The 21772-nt window shown below is 39.7% G+C and overlaps 1 protein-coding gene across 5 annotated transcripts in view; it reads right to left on the bottom strand.

Annotated features, from left to right (window-relative positions):
* The window catches only part of EVI5 (ecotropic viral integration site 5), a 129557-nt gene that overhangs the window by 26244 nt on the left and 81541 nt on the right, over positions 1-21772 (bottom strand). For all 5 annotated transcript variants that reach the window (XM_050962150.1, XM_050962152.1, XM_050962153.1 and 2 more), the window contains one exon: positions 9716-9811. In XM_050962150.1, coding sequence (XP_050818107.1) covers positions 9716-9811 — 96 coding nt within the window. The remainder of the gene's footprint in view (positions 1-9715; positions 9812-21772) is intronic.

Genomic DNA, 21772 nt, shown 5'->3' with positions numbered 1-21772 from the left:
ACCTACACCAGCCTAAGGAAGTTATTTTGTTTTGTAAGAAATTAAGTCTTTAAAGAGGTGTTTCCAGCATTAATGTTCACTACCAACCACAGCAGATGTAAAATTGCTAGCTGTCTTCAGCGAAATCCTGGAGTCATGAACTTAAGCTTCAGGGTTGAAGTAGCGGGTCTTTAGCTTATCTCACTGTGTCTCCTAAGTTAAAATGTGTACAGCACATAGGTGAAAAAAACCCGCACGACTAACTGACAAGAGCTTCAGAATGATGCCTTGACAGCAAGACCACACAGTGTCCCCATTATTATTGCTGCATAAGCTTCTAAATACATGCAATTCTGCATAACATTCTAAATAGCCTAGCACTCATTTGTACATTGTAGGCAATGAATGGGGGGAGGTGCAGAGTTCCTAGGTATGCAGACATCATGCCTGCTGCTACATCCCTTTTTATAGTACAGCTTGCTACCCCCTGCAGCCAGCCAACTTTGTGGACCAGTGCAGGTGTGGGGCCTGGTCATGCTTCTCTGGAACGTTATGCACCCATAAAGTAGGAACAGCAAGTCTGCCTGGCTCCCTCGTTTAAACTTGCATATAGGCCAGGCATAATCTGCCTCAATGTGAAACTAGCCATAAAAATAAAACTAATTGCTCCATTTAAGATACTGCATTAGTATACAAAAACTGGCATTTTCTACTGTGTAAGAGATTGCATTAATTAAAAACAGCAAAATAAAGCATTTGCACTACTGCATTAGTATAAATTCCTTGTCTAATATTTTTAGCTAACAACAATTTCAAAGTTTTAAGCAGTTCAGTCCTAAATCACAAAACCTGTAAAACTAGAAACCACTATTCTTAAACCCTGCTTCTGTCTCCAAAGGTATCTTGTGGTCTGTCAGTATAGTTTGCGGGCAAGCATGTCAATGCTAATCTTTTGTACCACTCCTGTAATCTAGGTAACACATTTAAACCTTGCAACATCCAACAGGAAGCAGACACAGCTGCTGTACAATACATACAAAGTGACTAAGTATACAGAGGTAGTGCATAAAACACTCCTAGGACTAAGGTAGTTTATAAATCATTTAATTCCATTCAGTTTGAATTAAGAGTGAACAAGAGAGGTAGCAAGAACCATTAAACACTGGTCAACATGTACACAGTGTAGTGTATGTAATTTTATGCTGGACTGGGTGACAGCATCCAGCTCTAGATAGGTACTCTGCTAGTTTTCCTTAAACTCTCAACTTTACTAAGTTGCTCAGATAAACTTATTATAGCCCACTCTTTTCGTGCATCATTTCTTAAGCAGTTCATTTGTTAGGTACTATACACCGCAGGAAGCAACAGTTGCTGATACCAGGATTTCCTCTTTAGGGCAGGAAGAAAATAGCAGCTTTTTACAAACAGGAGTGGCTTTGATCAAGAGAAGGAGAATGGCAATGGGATTACATTGGTGAACAGATGTTTAATAGGCAAATCAAGAGGATACTAACAGCTCTGTCACAAGCTCAGTTCAGCCTTCCTGTCTGAATTAGTGACAACGTCCAAAATGCCATCAGATTTTTACACTATCCCAACCTTCATATCTTTAAGGAGAACATTTACAAAATTGGTGACCAATGAAGTGACTTAATCAGTAAGGACAGAAGTATCCCACAACCATCTGATATTGTAAATTTAGATGACTTTCACAGTAACAGTGCTTCAAGATATTTTAAAATATTTTAAAAGTGGAAACCCTGGAGTCTTTGCTTTTGATTTTCTTTCTACTATCCAGAGTCCTTTGCTGCAGCTGTGCTGGTTATCGAGAAGATAGGTGAAGTACAGAATATCACTGTCTGCATTGCTGGAGTTCAAAGGGGTAGCTATCTGATGCACAACAGAGTTAATGCTTGGCAATATGCTTTTATTGGAAATATCAAGTAAAATTATTAATGGAGGAAGCTTTCACATTAGAGATTAGTGAATGATTTCTAGACAAGTGAATTCAGTTTTAGAAGCAAAATTTTAGTTGCTGTGAAGATTTGAATTATATTCAACATTTTTAATTATAATTATCAGTATTGCATCTTTTCAACTCCTGAGTTAGTGCAGAGAGAGGACAGTGTACGTGGGTTTTTTTGTGAGAGAGACAAAGGGAGGGAGGAAAGAGAGCGGGGCATAGAAGAGAGGTCCATAATACTGAGTTTGTCTATAGTGTTCGTGTCTTCTTAAAATGATGAAGACTTCAACTGAAGAAGCCAACTTATTTCAGTGTACAAGGTGAAGATTAGTAGCTGGCTATATGAGGAAACAGGGAGATTGGCAGGTTATTAAAAAAATCATGTCAATTTTTTATATCTACAACTTTTACTGTATTTGAATGATTAGAAGAGTAAACTTTCAGTTTATTTACCTCCTGCATTTAAAAGCAATGTGTGTGCATTTCCTATGTATGCTGGCAATTTCCTGAATGGGGGGGGGGGTGTTTTACTCAGCAACAGAGGAGGACAGCAATTTGAATTTACTGCAAATAAATCTTTTCAGTCAAGACCAGAGATCACTTGTGAACTTTTGGTTACAATGCCCACATAGGTTACAAAGCAACTGAAACTCAGCATCACTATGTAAGCCTTGGAACTGCACCACAGCCTCAGTCAAGACACTTGCAACATTTTGTGCTCTAGAAAATAAACAGTTAAAAAAACCACATATTGAGATTGAGGAATCCTTTGGGTTTAATCCTGTCACGAGAAGACTAATGTGCAGTAAGTCTTTCAAATGATGCAGTATTTGCAAATGATCAATTCTCACATGCTGTAAAATACTCTGCTTCTTCCAAACACACTCTAGACCAAACAAACAGTCCTCCTAAAGAAGACAGTGGAGGGAACACCAGAAGAAAATAAGGAGGCAAGTAAGGGGAGAATGGCAGACTGTAGAACTGGGCAAACAAACGCTGTATTTGAAGATGTCAGCAACCTGGTAGGGTTTGGGAAAGGAATGTAGAGATTGTCAGCTGGATCCTTTGCTCATCTCCTTGCCGGAGGCTATATTTCTGCCTGAGACGTCGACAGATTTTGTTGTGTGAGCTCAGACTTGGAGATGACTTCCATGGATGCTCTGAAGCCCTTGTTTTTACCACCATAAGCAACAAAGCAAGCATACGATTTCCTAAAGGACGTGACCTAATCAAGCTGGATTTGAAGGCTATGCAGATATCTAGACAGTGCCCCCTGTGATCTCTTGAGGATGAGGTGGTCTAAGACAAAAAGAAGGAATATGTTCTGGTTAAGATGGCAGGGCAAAACCACAAAATAATTCTGAATCTCTCTTCCAGGGAAAAACTGTAGGAATGGCTTTTTAATGGACAAGGCATTAAGTTCAATAGCTCATCTGGCAGTCACAGCAGTCAAAAAGGCAAGACTGATGACAATGAAGACTAAATATGATAGCTATTCATTCAAAGGTTTGGTTCTGAAGGTGATTCAAGACTAAATGTTAAGCTTTCAGTTGCCAACAGGTATCTTAACAGGATGATAAAGTTTGGAAATTGTCTTCAGGAATCTGGTGATACAAGCAAAAGATGTTGGGGACACATACCCTTTAAGAGTTCCCAGGGCAGCAACTTTGAATCAAGAGGTAGAGGCGTAGTCCTTTGATAAATCCAGCCAACAAAAATTTTAGGCAGGATTTGGTGCTTACACCTTACAGATCCAATAATGAACCTCAGGTGGAGTCTTTTCTGGCTAAAGGAATAAATCCACCATGGCATCAAAATATCCAAACATTTAGAGCTGTACACTCTCAAGTTCCAAGCTGTTAGGTGAATCTTGGAATTTAATTGGGCCTTGCATCAGGATTCCTTCCAAGAAAAGTAGCTCCCAAGAAGGGGAGACATCTCTTGGAGTCAAGGCAACCAGGGCCGGAGAGTCTTTAGGAGGCTATCAGGTTTACCCCAGCCCTGCCCAATCTAATCTTCTTGCCAGAATCATCAAGAGGTAAAAGAGGAGGCAAGGAATACATCAGACCTCCTTCTTCCGTATGGCTTCAGTAGGTAGCAACAATTACAAATTTATATTTAAGTTTGATAGCCAGCACACTGCCACAGCAATGAGTTGGTGAATGTCCTTCAGGCCCCCGGCGAAAGAACAAAGGGAACATTCAGATATGATGTGCTCCATCGTTTGTGCCTGGTGACCAGAATCACAGAGGTGTTTGCCTCATTTTCCACTTCAGAGGGTTTGTCCACATCTCCCATGAGATGTCCTGATGCAATTCAATCAGCACCAGTCTTTCCAACATAAATCAAATCCTGGTGGTTCCTCAACAGGATCAATGACTAGCTGTTTGTTTTGAGTAGTCGAAGTGCTCCACATGACTCTCCATTGAGCCTCACCACAGAACTGCACATCAAGTTTGGTATTAGCCATTTTATTGTTCAGATGGAAAGCAATTACCATGGTTTTTTTTGGATTAGGCCTAAGTTTCCAGCATTGGAAATAATCAGCCATTGTGCTAAGATCTTGGGTTAGGGTGCAGCTGATTGTATGGAGGCTTGTACGCAGAACAGCTAGGGCAATATCATCTGCATACAAGAATTTCCTTGACTCCATCGCTGGTATATCTGCAGTATATTGATTAAAAATCACTGGGCCCCGGACAGCCCTGAGGAAGGCCCAAATTAATGGCCAAATCAGTAGATCAAGAATTCTTAAAGTTTACCTTAAAGGGGCGGTCCCTAGTCATGGCTGCCAAGAGGCAGATCATTCACCGGCAGTGAATGATGCAGGAGACCTTGAGGAGGAGGTCCTGTCTCCAGACAGTGTCGTATGCTGAGGACAGCTCAACAAGGGCAATTCCTGTCTTCAATTTACGTTGGAATCCTGACATTCGGAGTAGCTGAATGAGAAGGCATCTGTCCTCCATGCCCATTTCTCCCAGTGCCTGGAACAAACCAGATCCAAGCTTTTGTTCTTGCAGAAGGCAAAGAAGAATTTAGCAAGTGCCCCATTTGAGAACACTGGATGGAGAACGCTACTGTTCAATTCCCATTTCCTTGGCGAAAGGTTGTAATGGTTGAGTCAATGGGCTTGTGTGTTGAGTTTGCCCTTGACTGCTGTAATGCAGAGTGGTTTCTTCTCTGCCCAAAGGAGGCTTCTGGAGGATGCCTCCTATACAGAAGAGCCTCATGTTGACAGGCAGATGGGAGCTAAGCCTTTGTGTTCCTGTTGTCTGATCATTAGGAAGGCAGATGAGGTCAAGAGAGGAGAAAGGCATTTGAAGGCATTCCCAGTGGCTCAATTCAGGCAGGTCATGTTCTTCATGCCTTATGTTGAAAACCATCTCTCTTGGCAAGAGTATGATAGCATGAGGGCTCCCCAAACCCTGAGAGGCATCCATACCAATTCTGATCATGGTTGGACCCAACAGAAGCTTTACCTAAGAGCTAGTCTACACTAGAAGCACTATAGCGGTGCAGTTGTACTGCTGCGGTGCATCTGGTGAAGATGCTCTATAAAGAGTTCACTCCCATCAGCACAATAAATCCATCTCCGCAAGAAGCGCTAGCTATGTCAGCAGGAGAGCTTCTCCAACTGACATAGAGCTGTCCACATCGGCACTTAGGTCAGTGTAACTTACATCATTCAGAGGGATGGCTTTTTCACACCACTTACTGACGTAAATTATACCAAAGTAAGTGGTAGTATAGACCTGGCCTTAGTGAGGCTCTTACATCTGCACAACTACTACAAGTTTGCTAATGAATGGCCTGAAGCCAGGACAAAGAGGGTTTGAAGATGGAAACAGAGGACAACTCCTCAAAATACTGTGGTGCTATATTTTATCCACAGGGTATAGTACCCTCTATGAGGGCGGGGGTGGGGGAGAAGAGAGAGGACTCTTAAAAAAGATGGTATTTGCTGCTGTCCTCTCAGGGATGGCACCAAACTTTTACTGCTTTTCCTTCAGGAGAAGATAAAGGGAAGCATAAACCTTAGGAATGGATCATTCTACACACTGATGCACTCTGCATACACTACCTCCTCCAAGGAACACAGCATCAGGGAGACAACTTATGTCTTGCTGAACATGTTTCCCTTGGGATACACACTAGCAGGGGAAGTAGCTTCCCGGGTTTGCGTCTCTTATCCGAGCAAAACCTCATACCCTTTCAGAATCCAGAATGTTTGACACCGGGAATACGGATACATTTACCCTGAATCACTCTGGGAGGAAGCAGAGTTGCCCTTAGAGGGTTTTTTTTTAAGCTCTATTAGACACCTTCTTTTGTTAGACGGGGACCCTAAGGAAGACCAAGGCAAATCCCAGGAGCCTCTGCAGTGGCAGGGGGAAGCAGCAGCTGACTGGTCACTAGAACTGTGGCAACAGGTTCTCTCTAAATATAATCCCCACAGTAATTATAAGGAACAGTTTAGTAACTACTGTAACTACCCAAACATCTCATTTAGGAACACAAGTCTATGGGTGAACTAGTGCACCCTAGAAGGCAGCCCCCAGTGGGCCAGCTATAACCAGTGTTGAATGCCATGTGGCTGGAGGCAAATGACTAAGAGAGGATGGGGTAGGAGAGTTCAACAGCTTGTGATATTCAAAGGGTTAGGGTGGATCCTCTTTAGCCAGCATCAGTCATACGTCCACAGGCCCTTTTTCCATGTCCATCCCTCCATAAAGCAGAGCTGCTGAAAGAAGGCATTTCCCGTGGCACAGAACTAAAACTGGAACTGATTCAGTTCCAGGGCTTATACAGGAGGGAGAAGTCAGGCTGCAGAAGTAGCTGAAGTGCTGGTGTCAATGTGGTAACACAAATTAGTCCCCTGACAAAAGGATTCTACTGAGTGCAAGAAAAAATAAAAAGTAAAATATGGTGATAAAATGACAAAACTTGGTAGGTCCCAACACCCTCATTCAGCAAGGTATGCACCTGTATAATAACATAAGCAGTCCAATGGGGAGTGGGGAGTAGTGTAGGCCTCTAAAGTTAATTCTCACGAGACACTCAATTTTTAGTACAAATGGGCTATCCTGAGGCAAAGATAAATCGCTTAGATACATAAGCTTCAGTTTAAAATAAGATTTGCTCCATAATCTGATGGCCTGAAACGCAGCAATTCAGTATTATTTCTGCTTAAAATGAAATTTTTACCTAGACTTTCTGATGCAAACACTTCCATATAGATACTTGTATTAGCTTAGCTTTCCTCCGCGCGCACACACACAGACAGTAACAAATACTTGTGTCCATGCCCATATTCCACCCCATGTCCAGTCTAACTGTATTGAGCCAGAGCGTCAGTTTATATCAACTGGCAGAGATTCATTGACTTCAGTGATTCTATATCACTTTACACCAGCTGAGGATCTGGCCCTTAATCTGAAGGCTGAAAATGTTATTGCAATGATTTTCCAATAAAAACACCCTTTATGCAAAACCAAAATTTTCTGGAGAGAAATTTTCAGTTTAAAAAAAAAAAGGACAAAACATTTGTAAAAAAGGTGACTTTCATGGGAAGGGACTTTTGTTTTCCAGTCAGCTCCACGTTTGTGCACTGAAAGTCATGTGGCTATAATGCATTAAACAGCAGTAACTTTACATAGTTCCTATGAATTCTCCTTAATCCCAATGAATGTGTTTTACATCTGAGCCAGCTGAATAGCTGTGGTCAGCATGTCATGTACAACATTGCCCTATCTTCAGGAAGATGAATTTGCAGGTTTATTCTTAACGTTTCTATAAACTTTTAGAGAAGTAGACCCAAAGATCAGTTAGCTAAAGGAGAAAGTTTGTAGCCATTGTTGGGCCACACAGAAAGAGGACCTTTCTTTTCAGAACAAAATTTTATCAGGATTGGTCAATAGTTGTATAGGTACCTGCTAAACTATATTAATCCTAAAGAGGAAAGATTAAACACTGAGGACCTGAACCAGCATATTTTTGCTTCATCATTTTGTCAAGATATGCATTAAGATTTTTTCTGCAAAAACATACATGCAAGGAAAAAAATTACAGATTAATCCAAAAAAATGTTGTAAGAGTTGATACTAACGAATTAACTACATTAATTTCCAATCACCCACTAGTAGAGATTTAGAACCTGTGTACATGATTCATTAGTCTGCACCAGAGGACTGTAAGTGGGCACTAGCATGTCGCACACTAACTGGCTCACGTGGAACGTGTGGGTGCACACTAAAAAGTTCCTTAGCGTGCATTAACAGTTTCATCTAATGTAGTTTACTACACTCAGGAACAGCTTTGTCAAAAATTTTGTTTAGCCATTCAGCTTTTGCAAGATATCGGACAAAGAAAAGTTAACTTCAAACATTGTTTTCCAAGAACAGCTGGGTTGAAATTCATTGACTTCTTTTGACCCTTTCCCATTTTCCCTGAACTCTGTTCAGTCTCAATTACAAGTTTCACTAGTCAGGTACTGTTCCTTAGTTACTCCTTACATTTTTGCAAAATATACATATTTCAAGGATTCTAGAAGTAATTTACCTTCCCTTAAAGAAGTTTGAGGGCATAAGCAGATTGACTGTATCCATTTAAACATAACATTCTTTAATGCAAGATGGTAGGGTATTGATTTTAACTTTATTTTTAAGTGAGTTTAGTGCATGCTAAAGGTGCTGGATTGAAGGCCTTAGAGACTGAAGTCCTTTATCTACAGTACAGACAGCAGTGGAAGATTCTCCACTGTATTATAATCCTCAAGGGATGGGTCCTAAAAAGGTTGAGCCTTTTAAAGTTGTATTTACTAGAGTAGTTTGTACGTGTTATGAAAACAGTAACTGCATTATGGTAAGTAAGTGGTGTGATTATTTAATGGAAAGAACACTAGAACAGGAAAGGCAAATAACTGAACCAGTTGCATTGCTCTACAACTAAGATTTCAACCGACTGTATTAATTTTTGTTGTTTATTTGGAAAGTGTACATTAGCAGTATAAAAAAGCAAAGATGACTATCAAAACACTGTTCATGGCACAAAAGAGCCACGGGCATATCTCCATAATGTTATGAGACAAACAAATGAACTATACCAGTAAGAGTTCCGGTTATATAAGCCTTTTGTGTTTAAAATCCTCCAGAATCTTTATAGTTAACAGAAAATTACTAAAATCTTTATATCAAGGAAGTCTGTCAGGAATTTCATCGGTTCAAAGTGTGGCAATTTTTAAACAAAGAAATCTGTTAACTGACGTTAAGCAAGCATCCTTTTTTTTTTTTTTTTAGCAATCTCAGTAATACTGCCACGTAAAGACCTTTCCTCTCAACGGTAAATATCACAAGGTACAGTTTAGTTTAACTTATTTCACCTTAAAAAGCAAAGCAAATGAGCATTAAAATAACTAATTTTTAACAAGAGCTTCTAATGCAGTGTAACATTTCAACACATGATCAACCATTGCTTATTGTATACCTTTCCTAAAAGCTCATGAGAATTAGTTAAAACATGGGTAACATTTTTGGGTCATTTTAACATTAATAAAAAGATTGACAAAATGTTGATTCCTTATGTTTAGCCAAAACTCACTAAATAAATTGGAATGTTATTTTTACAGTGTTAGGTGAAAAAAATATTACCATGGAAAAAGTCAAACCTTTAAACTGCAGTAGTTTCTCATAATCAGCGAGAACTGCTATGCTGTTACAAGATACTAGAACAAAAGATATAAATGAGCAAGATGACAGCTTTTTTTCCATCACTTACCTCATCATTCAGCTCCGCTATCTGATCTTTCAGTTCTCTAATATACTGGTTAGAGTCAGAGTTATTAAGCTGCCCTTGAATTTTTCCTTCTTCTTTCTGTTTTTTATAAAGAAAAGAAAAAGAAAAAGAAAAGAAAGAAAGCTTGTTCAAAATCTTCATGTTTATAATACATTCAGTCTTATTTCAGGAGACTGACTGAATCAAGTGTTTAAGTAGGATGACCAGATGTCCTGATTTTATAGGGACAGTCCCGATTTTGGGGTCTTTTTCTTATATAGGCTCCTATTACTACCTAGCCCCATCCCAATTTTTCACATTTGCTGTCTAGTCACCCTAGGTTTAAGTCAGAGATTTTCACTTCTAGATCACTGATTTAAATCTCAACTAGACTAGCAGTAACTGAAAAATGTCACCATCTGAAGATGGTACTATGGCCTTTGTGAAATGAGTTAGTTGTCACAGTTTCTAGTTATTAGCAACTACCTCCCCTCCCCCCAGCCATCATCTATTCTCCACAGAGAATAATAAGGGTCTGAAGGCTTAAATGGCATACACTGAATTAGTCTCCTCAGTACAGGGTTGAGGCACACAGGCAGAGCTCTGCAGAGAAGTACGAAGAGTTAAAGGTTAGTGTATGGAAGCCAGCATATAACCAAAATAAGTCTATGAACAAAAGGTTCATGTTAAGTGTGATCTCTTTCTTCAATGCAGCTTCTCAAAAGTAAGGATTATTAAGTTTGGGCCACTTGTTAGATGCATCTTAAATGCCCATACAACAGATTTCCACTGATATTGAAAGTACTGCATCATCATAAGGGACTTCCTTCTGCCTTCAACTGACAAGGAAATGTAACCTGGCATTTCTTTGCTCTTTTGGATGCGTCTAAAGGTATGACAAGTGTGATTGATATCCTCCAATCACTTTAAAATGCAGTTTTAGATTATGGAATTTCATTGCTGAAGTGTAGGAGGGCTTCAGGGAGTATGAAGGGGACAGGGATGCCCCCAGCCCCTATGGCATATAGGGGTATGGATGTGTTTGAAGAGGAGGAGTCAAAGAACCAAGTGTGTATGGGAGAAAGTTGATAGGTGTCTACACTCCCCAACTCCCTTTTTGATGGTGCCTGCATTCTGGGGTGTGATGAACTTGTCAATTGCCATGTTTACTCCATGGCCAGCTACAGCTCCTAAAAACAAAAGGAGTATGTTGACATTTCAGAGGCCTGAAAGCTCGCAGCACTAGAGCTCACAGAAGCGCTCCTTCCCCACTGCTTTCCAACTGAGAAATTTTATGGCAGACCTCTCTCCTCTTCGTTTGATACTCATAGCACGAGAGAAAGACCTCCTTCCTGTGGACAGCCTGTGCTTTCAGTCCCATTAGAACAATGGTAAACAGTGGCCACTTTCACTACGGGGCTAGTGTTCCTCATATCATCTTTATTGAAGGTATGAGCATGTTCGACCCTATTATACAATGGGAAATGGCAGCCATTTTAAATATAGAAAAATTGAATTATGAAAGAGATTGACTTCTTCCTCATTGTTACTAATGTTGTTGAAAGACAATACAATGTCTTCATGTTTACATTTCAAGGTAGGAGGCAGTTTTAATTATATGGAAGTTTGAAGGATAAGCCAGTCATTTGTTAGCCAAAAGGAAATTTTACCGTTTACTCACACCTCATGGGATATAAACAGGGTGGAGCAATTTAAATCTTTGTTTTAAATTATGGAATTAAATTAGGTTGAGACTATCAAAATAATCTGAAATTTGCTATTGCAAATTTAGTTCATTATAAAGGTGTAATCTAAACTATAAATGCTCTTTATTAAAACATTACTGGTAGCATCTTATTTGATTTTTACTAACCTACTATAGGGGAAAAACATTGAAAATTACAGCCCTGATTCTGAAAATTTAAAGAATAATCTTACTTACCTTAATAGTTATGTGTTTAAAGTTAAGCATGTACACAAAAATGTTTACAGCATATGGCACTAGAGCTACTAAAAACTTTTTAGTGGCATGAAATCACTTCTAAGCAAAATTGTTCCTAACGATTTAGTGGATTGTTTTTACACATAGGATAAAGAGTGTCTACATTGTGTGGCAAGGCTTTGGCGGCACTGGTCTGCCACTGTAAGCTGTGCCGTGTAGACACAGCCTAAGAGTATAAAGCATCCATTTTAGCATCTTAAGACTATAAAATGGGAAGAAAGTAAAGAAATAACATGTAAATAAAGAATCTGATGAATACGGAGTACAGATGTGGTCGCCTCATCTCAAAAAAGATATACTGGCACTAGAAAAGGTTCAGAGAAGAGCAACTAAAATGATTAGGGGTTTGGAGAGGGTCCCATATGAGGAGAGATTAAAGAGGCTAGGACTCTTCAGCTTGGAAAAGGGGAGACTAAGGGGAGATATGGTAGAGGTATATAAAATTATGAGTGATGTGGAGAAAGTAGGTAACTTTTCCTTATTTACTTATTCCCATAATACAAGAACTAGGGATCACCAAATGAAATTAGTAGGCAGCAGGTTTAAAACAAATAAAAGGAAGTTCTTCACACAGTGCACAGTCAACTAGTGGAACTCCTTACCTGAGGAGGTTGTAAAGGCTAGGACTATAACGGGGTTTAAAAGAGAACTGGATAAATTCATGGAGGTTAAGTCCATTAATTAGCCACAATGGGTAAGGAATGGTGTCCCTAGACTCTGTCTTTTTGTCAGAGGGTGGAGATGGATGGCAGGAGAGAGATCACTTGATCATTACCTGTTAGGTTCACTCCTTCTGGGGTATCTGGCATTGGTCATTGGTCGGTAGACAGGATACTGGGCTAGATGGACCTTTGATCTGACCTAGTACGGCCGTTATGTTAAAAACGTAAATACAGTAATTAATTTTAAAAATCCAATTTGAGTTTAAAAAATTACCTACACTGGCAACAAATTTGGTGAAGATAGTATATTTTTCACACCAGACAAGAATGGTTGCCTCTGTTCTTTAAGTAGAAAAAACTGAATCCAGCATTAGAGTCTGGTAGCATTTCTAAATCAAAACCTACCAGTTGGGGGAGGAGAGAAGTGATGCTTTTTTGAAGAAGTGCCAACATGAGAAGCATTCATGCAGAGCTCTTTTAAGACATATGAAATATTAAAAACCACAATATACACAAATACCAGGCTAATAAGAAGGTGGCCAGAGTCCTGAGCTCACATCCACGTACTTTCTTCCAAAACGCTTCATGGCACGAGTTAAGAAAGGAGTCTTAAGATACACAGAATTTTAGCTTCCATCACTTTGTCTAATACTGATAATTAAATGCAATTTCTGAACTTAATTATACAACACCTGTAAAGTATCCACTACAGAATATATTACTAGACTAACGGCTAATCCATATACAGTGATGGACAATCACTCGTTACCGAGTATGATAATCTTCCACGGGAGTTACGGGCCCTTAGGAGGCAAATAAGTCCAATCCTTGACCCACAAGTTCTATTACAATGAGGGCAGATGTTTCCATCTGACAAAGTGGGTATTCACCCATGAAAGCTTATGCTCCAATATGCCTGTTAGTCTATGAGTGCCATAAGACACTGTCACTTTTTACAGATCCAGACTAATATGGCTACCCCTCTGATACTAGGTAAACAATGACAGCAATAAAAACCGCAAACATGGTTGGAGTGATGATACAGCCCTGTTTGACTCCTGTTTGTACTCTGAAAGGTTCACCCTCTAAGTCAGTGCTGATCAGAACAGTCACTTTCATGTTATCATGAAGCAATTTTAGGACATTCATGTCTTTATCAGGACATCCAATCTAAGTACAGTCCAGAGGGCACGGCAATTCACTGAGTCAAAGGCTTTAGTTAGATCAATAAAAGCCACATACAGTGGTTGGTTTTGCTCCCGACACTTTTCTTGCAGTTGCTGTGCTGTGAAGATCATATCTGCAGTTCCAAAACATGGTCAGAAACCAGTCTGAGACTCTGGGAAAATTTCTTCTAACAGGGGCAGAAGGATCCACGCCAGAACTTGCAATGGCTAGGAGGGAGATACCACAATAGTTTCCACAATCCACTTTATCCCCTTTCTTGAAGAGGGTGACAATCAGGGCAGCCCTCATTTCACTGGATATCTCCTCCTTTATTCAGATTTGAAGGGTAAGCAGGTAAAGCTGCCGAATTAGCTCTGGCCCACCGTTTAAAAAGATTTCTGCGGTGATCCCATCTAGACCTGCTGCCTTGTTGTTCTTCATCTGTACAGTGGCATTGTGTACCTCATACAAATTGGGAGGGAGAGGGCACTAGAAGCAAATCCTCAATGACCATTTAGGGATGAGCTCAGAGACCCTCGCATATACAGTATTTATCTACCCACAGAATGAGCAGCCATGGAGCCAGAAAATGAGATGAAGGCAACTCCTCTAGTGCTTCCTGCATCAATGCAGGGCTGTTTAGGGTTTAATGCTTTGCCAGTCTAGATTTAGAGGCAACCCAAAGGGCAAAAAAACCTCAACACCTCCAAATAAAACTGGCTGTCCCTTTTATGGCAGCTTTAAAGTGTTCCTGCTATTTCTAATATAAATAAGCAGAAGTTTCAAAATTTTCCTTTCCTCCTTTGTTAGAGGACTGATGCCGCGAAGTGGAAGGAGTAAATAAATAGTTTGAAAGGTGGGAAAGATACAGCCCATCACTGTAACATCACTCACTCCCATTATAGATCAGGAATAGAACCCATTAGAATCAGGCCAGTGTATCTAGAGTAATTCCTTGTAATAGAAGGAGTACAGAAAAACAAATTCAACAGAAATGATAATCTAGTGTATAATTAAACCATGTTGACATTATATGGAAACAAAATGAGGGCTCCGTTTGAAAAACGGCTTTGTGAACATGAAACCTTATTCAACAAATCTGCTTACTTCAGTAACTAAGGTGAGTTTTTGCTGCTTTTGCCTCCTGCAAACATTGCAGAGCAAACTCAGTTATGACAGGATTAGCTAATTCCATTCCCTTTGTGGACAACAGAATTATTTACTGAATTCCAACCAGTTACACCTGTATACAGCTCTCACTAAGGGCACAATTTTGCCTGCAGAATCTTCATTATTGGTGATGCAAGGGAAGGAAAGATGCTAGCTTATCTTTCAGATTTCATGGTGTCTGCAGAACTGGCAACTAGAAAAAATGTTCATACACTGAATATATTTGATGTGCAAGTAATTGACTTCGTGGGGTTCCCTGTGTGCCATTTTCAAGTGTTACTTTTCAGAGAAAAATGATGCAACTTCCCCTTGCAACACACAGCACTAGAAGTATGATGTCGTTGCTCTTAGTGGCTGTAATAAGTAACAGATTAAGTCTAGCTTCAGCCTTTTATGAATTGCAAGAATGTAGGGAAGGAGAAACAAAGTAGGTCACAGAACAAAGGTACTAGAGCCTTCCTTCATGACTGCTGATGTTCTCTCTCAATAGTGATGGAGAGTTTATTTTCATTAGAGTTCTTAATCACATAATGTACCACTAAGCTAATGTGACCTGAAAATATATAGCAATGTATTTAAACATTTTGAAAATAATTTACCAATATTAGGGTTGACAGTTTACATCACCAATGTAACTATTTAAAGCCACTACTACTTCAAAAGTACCACCAATTTGTTGGAAAAAATTGTAGGCATTATGTAAGACATTACAGTCATGATCAGTCTAAAACTCTTACCAAAATTATCTCACCTTAAAAAAAAAAAAGAAAGACAGTAATAATCTAGTCTAACCAAATAATCAGCGGCATAAGTTTATGAAGTATAAAATTGTGTTTAAGTAAAGATCTGATTTATAGTTTGGTGTGATTATAAAAACCTCTTATTCAAATTATTTTCTCAAAAACTGATGAGATCTCACTAATATGTATTTTATGCAGAAAATAAAAGTAAGTTTTTAACTTCATAAAATGGATCAATTGCTTTTCACTATTCAGAGATATTTTAAGATTTTTTTCTTTCACTTATGTTGAGCTCAACTATTTTCTAGCCATTTCCATATGGTAGCTTCTGATAAGCAGGATGGGGTAGGGAATGCAACTAATATTTGTGAGGGACCTGATTTCAGACTAGCGGTTAACAGGCTTCCTATTTTAAGGCAGTATAGCTAGTGACAAACTAAAGGAAAAGCTCAACAGAAGACAAAGGTTCTTAGTATAGCTGTGTTTAGGATGAGATGGAGCTTTTGCACCTTAAGATTTTTTTTAAAAGTATGATTTGAGCATACACTGATTTGTTAAACCCAATAAAATGTGTCCTATTTAAATCTTAGAAGATTCATGACAGAAAATGAATCATTTACACAGATGCCCGTAACTGACCAAGGATTGTGCAATGGTCCTTACAACTTTACAATACCATGTTAAATTGTTCTGTACACATCCTGGAGATTCAAGGACACAACAAGGACAAACCAGTACAGATAGACCATGATTACGATGAACTACTTAGAGATTCACAACAGGCTATATCTATTGAAGATTTCTTTCCTCCTCATTTCCTCATAAATCAAAATTATCTGAATTATCTTTTATTCTGATGATACCCTGATATGAATGTTCAGCTGCTATCTTGATGTGGGGAAAACTTAGCCTACCAAGTTCCTACTGCCATTGCAGAAACCAAAATAAGGCCTAATTTTTTTATTAAGTTGTCCTTGAGCATCAGCAAGGCTCCAAGGAAGATCTTCCAGTGGTTCAATTGTTTCCATAACCATGCAGTTTCAGTTGGGGCCTTTAACTCAATATAAGGTTGTGCTTTATAATCTAAATTACAGTTTTGTGACTAATCCACCACAGTGTCTTCACATTTGCCATTTCTCCCCTCCCCTCCATCTCTTATGAAATTATACTGTACATATTTGTATCTTTAGAAAACACCTAACCATAGCCAGGCTAAAACCCATCAGTCGCGTCTAGGCAACTTAGGCTACTGCTTACACATCATAATTCTAGATAGAGTCATCTAGGCTGTGACAGCGATTGAACTGCCACTGCGGAAATGATATTGGTGAAATGCTCCCACGTGCCCCAGAGGTGGTCAAACACCTTGAATCTCAAAACATTTGTTGACCTACAGATGGAAGTTGCACAAAGGCTTTCCCTTTGGGTCTTTACTGCAATGCTCTAGAGAAAAATAAAATTGTTTATCAGCTTTGGCTTCCTAAAGAGACCTTATTTGGAGGAATTAATTCCAATCTTTAATACTGATCTTTCCATTTAGTTCCTAGTCATGAACTATGCTGAAAATTTATTGTTTGAGAAGTGGTAGCTGTAATAGGGACCTGAATTAATGCTAAACTGAAATAGAGAGATAGGGAACTGAGAAGGTTGAAAAGGACACGGAAATGGGACAGGAACTGAAAAGAAAAGTGGAGCTATAACAAGTACTGAATGGAATTGAAACCAAGTTACGGACTCCTGATAGTAACACTTCATGAAATCTGCTATGTAGGCTATTCTCTCCCACAATCCACAATTTAAATCTATTACAAGGATTTGATGCCTTAGTGCATTTACCGTGTATCCTTCTCAAATTAGTAACGAGAGACAGATCTGGATTAAGCACTAGGCTCAAATTGGCCTTCGCCGAGGGGCCAGGTTGGGGGGGAGGGGGGAAGAACTAGATAATGTGATGTTACCTTCAGGCTGAAGAAACAGACTGCCGTCATGAGGCTGTATGCTCCTGATGAAGGAGGTTGCTTTAGAGAAAGTAGCAAATGCAAGGCTGCTGCTACCCCTATTCACTGCAAGCAGGGAAGAAGAAAGGCATGCCCAGCCCTGCAGCCATACTGACCCCATACCAACTAGTCCAGGCACCCCCACCAGGCATAATCTACCCCATAAGAGGCCAGTACCTGAAGATGGGGTCCTGGCAGCCACCACAGCTTCAGGACGGTGCGCCCATCTACTTCAGGACTGGAGAATTAGGCTGCTACTACAGCAATTTACAAGAAGAGGACTGACTGGAGAAAATGGCTGCTGCACCCTCTGGTTCACTATTGGGGGTGGAGATGAGAACCTCACCTAACAGTCTGCACTGCCTACTACTGCTTTTGCTTCTCTAGTGAGCCAAGTGCTCCCTGATCTGCTGCTGCCAATCTTCATCCCACTCCTGTGGTATGATCAGCTGGTTTTATAACTCTTAAGAGAGCTGATTAGTTTCCAGGTGTTTGACACTTTGGAGACTGGATAGTGCCTAAAATCCAATAGAGTATATTGTGCTAGGAAAAGGGAAGGTTTCTAGCCTCTGAGAGAAAGGAATGGGTCAGATTCTTGTCTCGATTGAATGAGGCCTGTTCCCTTTTTCCCAACCAAACCCTCTGAGCCTGAGAAACTGCTGTGGTTTATGGTAGTTCAACTACTGAAGTTGGAAGAGAACTAGAACACTGAAGGAAAGAAGCAGAGCAGAAGGCTATTGGCTCATCGTGAGAAGGACAAGAGCCCAGTAACATTTTGTTCTCAGTCTTTAGTTTAGAATATGTATATAGTTCCTGAGTATTCTAATGGTTAAACACTGAACACATTTGAAAAAAAATTAAACAGTTCCCAAGTAAGATTTTCAAATGACAGTTTAAAACTGAGGTTGTGATACAACTAGTGTCTGACCTTTTGATTTCAGAGGAGGACCTATCTAGACCAAAGAAATAAGGAACACTTGTTGGTTTAGGATATGAACAAAAAACAGAACTCAGTAAAATGTTCTTTTGCTGAAGTTACACTTTAGTAATGTTTTATTTGGCAAGTCTTCTACAGCCAAAACAGTTAATTTATGCTCTCTTAAATGGTACGAGCCTAAGAACGGTCATAGCGGATCAGACCAAAGCCCATCTAGCCTACTGTCCTGACAGTGGCCAGTGCCAGATGCTTCAAAGGGAATGAACAGAATAAGGCAATCAAGTGATTCACCCCATTGCCCATCCTAGCTTCTAGCAGTCTGAGGTTCAGAGACAACGAGCAAACGGTTGCATCCCTGACCATCCTAGCTAACAGCCATTGATGATCTATCCTCCATGAACTTACCCAATTCCCTTTTGAGCCTAGTTATGCTTTTGGCCTTCACAATATCAGTTGACAAGGAGTTCCACAGGTTGACTGTGTGTTGTGTGAAATACTTTATGTTTTAAACCTGCTGCCTATTAATTTCATTGGGTGATCTCCAGTTCGTGTGTTATGTGAGGAGGAAAACAACACTTCCTTATTCACCTTCACACCATTCATTATTTTATAGACCTTTACCATGTCCCCTCTCAGGCATCTTTTCCAAACTGACCAGTCCCAGTCTTTTTAATCCCTCCTCATATGGCAGCTGGGATATATCCCATCATTTTTGTTGCCCTTCTCTACTTTTTCCAATGTTAATACTTTTTGAGAGGAGGAACCAGAACGGCACACAATATTCAAGCTGTGGCAGTACTATGAATTTATAGTGGCATTATGATATTTTCTGTCTTCTTATCTTTCCTAATGGTTCCTAATATTGTTAATTGTTTGATGGCTGCTGTACATTGAGCAGATACATTCAGAGAACTATCCCCAATGACTCCAAGATCTTTCTTGAGTAGTGACAACTAATTTAGACCCATCATTCTGTATGCATAGTTGGAATTATGTTTTCTAATATGCAACACTTTGCATTTTTCACATTGAAGTGTGCCCAAAATCCTGGACAGTAGATATAATTCTTTTTTTAAACTAGATTTATAGAAAAGGTGTGTGGAGGGGTAGCGGCTTCCTAACCACCAGCAGGCTCCCTTTATATTCAGTGACTCTCTGGCTGTGGGTTTTTGTTGTAATATTTTGATCAAGAATTTAAAAGATTTTTAAAGGTACATTTTTCAATAGCCCTTATAGCTGCAAAGAATAACAAATGTGAAAAGGGGTAAACTGTCATCTCTGGGTGTCTGCAGAGAGCTAAAAGCTGTTAATTGTCACCCTCATCATCATCATCAATGGTGTTAACTCTGAAACCTAGTTAAGGCCATTTAGGGTTGATTTTGAAAAAAGGAAACTAAGGAAGTTAATTGAATTTCAATGGGAGCTGAGCATCTTACTTCCTTAGGCTCCTTTAAGAATCCCAGTCTTTGCTCTCAACTTTTTGTTAGCTACCTCACTGCTTACCTTAGCAGAAATATCCAAGCTAGTGTGCTTATCTCACTTTCTCAAACTGTTTGCTACCCAGCTACCAGAAGCTCTAAGTTTCCCAATATACTAAAATGAATCTACGATTTGTCAATACTACTGAAAAATAGTTCAAACTGTGCTCCAGAGCAGAGCTTGGTGGCAAACCACAGGAGTACTATACTTATCAGTTATACTACTAATTTTCCAATTTAATTCAACAAAACACATTTTAAATATACCTGAAACTATCACAGAGCCAACTCCATACCTTCTAGCAGAAGTAGTCCTCTGGGCTTTTTGCTGCCTTCCTTTTTAAAGTCCTCACCCTGAAATTCCTGTACCTTGGCCACAAAGATTGTGACAATAGAACTTTTGATGAGGCTTCCTTCAGAAGCCATGACCACCTATGAAGCAACAGGAAGGGAGCATGCTGCATCCATCATCTTGCCTGGGGCTAAATATTAACACTAGCTCAGAACTCAGTTCAGCTTCCCATGGTTCTGTGCTAAAATAAAGCCACAGTATTAAATGCCAATAATTTTGTTTGTTTGTTTTTAACTAGAATTGCTAGTTATATCTGACAAACACTTTTCTTCACTGCAGGGCTGTTTCAGAATTGAACTTGTGCATTCTAAATGGAATCTTAGTCTTTGTAAGGTAGAGATCACACCATTAAAGGAAATAACAGAAGCAATTAGTAATCTCTCTTCACATAGGTCTCAAAAAATCTAAGCTTATACATAGGATGTGGGTTTTTCTTTGGGAGCACTATTACAGAAAATCTGCGGTGTTAGTAGAGGTCATGACACAAAGCAGAGTATCTGGTCTCTAGGCAAGTAATGAGTGTTATTTTAAAAACTACACATTTATAGGACAACTGAAGACCAATCTACAAAAGACAAGAGGCAATCTCCGGCAAACAATTTTGGCAAGCAATGTGTATGTTATCAAGACAGTGAAAGGGTTTAAGAAAATATTAAGTCTAAACATTTTTAGGATTTTGGCGAGTTGGTTTTTTTTTTGGTTGTTTAACGTCAGAATGTATGCTCAAATATCAAATTAAACCTATGTTGTATCACAAGGATATCTGAATGCCAATGAATGAACCCCCCAGGAGTGTTGCCTCTGCATATTCACACTTGTAGGATGCAACCCCCACACTTCCTGGTGCTGCTGACTCGGGAGAATTCTAGAAAAATCAATTCCCCTGGGTGTTGCAACAAGCACTCTCTTGTGGCACTGTCAGATGCCAATGTTACAAGATAACCAAGAAGCCTCAGCCACCACAATTCCTTCTGCTAAACCGATTCCCATTACGGGGTGTCTAAGCTAGGTATTTTTTCCTCCACTGGGGGAGCTGAACGAATGTTGGAAGTCCCTATGTGGATGAGTCCCTGGCTCCAGAGAACATCTGATGCATGTTGGCCAGATTCACTTGGAGCAGATAACCGAGTCAGTGCTTAGGACAGTGTAAATAGCCAGCTGTTCAACCTATACGCCTACCTGAGAGTGTATCTGCATCGCTGCCACCCTATAGATAGTGGAGGCATGAGAACTGGAGTCCCATGGATCTAAAAGGACACTGCTGGCACAGTGTTCTCTTGATCCTCACTTTTGGAATTCTTTTCCCAGCTCTCCCCACTCCCAATCCTCAATTTGAAATGAAAACAGTTTAACCTAAACCAGGTTTCTTTGTATATTGAGACCCACACAAATGGGCTCCTTAAAAGCTGGATTTTGCATCAGCACAGAAAGTTTGGCACTGAAAGGCTCACTTCTCAGCACTAGTGACGAAGCCTCTGTGCCCACTCAAGACAGATTGTTTCTCATAGCTGAAATGTCACAGATTTCATCACTGATTTGCCTGACTTTCCCTGAC

This window comes from Gopherus flavomarginatus, chromosome 7, assembly GCF_025201925.1.
Source record: "Gopherus flavomarginatus isolate rGopFla2 chromosome 7, rGopFla2.mat.asm, whole genome shotgun sequence".
Classification (NCBI taxonomy): domain Eukaryota; kingdom Metazoa; phylum Chordata; order Testudines; family Testudinidae; genus Gopherus; species Gopherus flavomarginatus.
The sequence above is the reverse complement of the archived record's forward strand: the minus strand, read 5'-3'. Positions and strand labels throughout refer to the sequence as shown.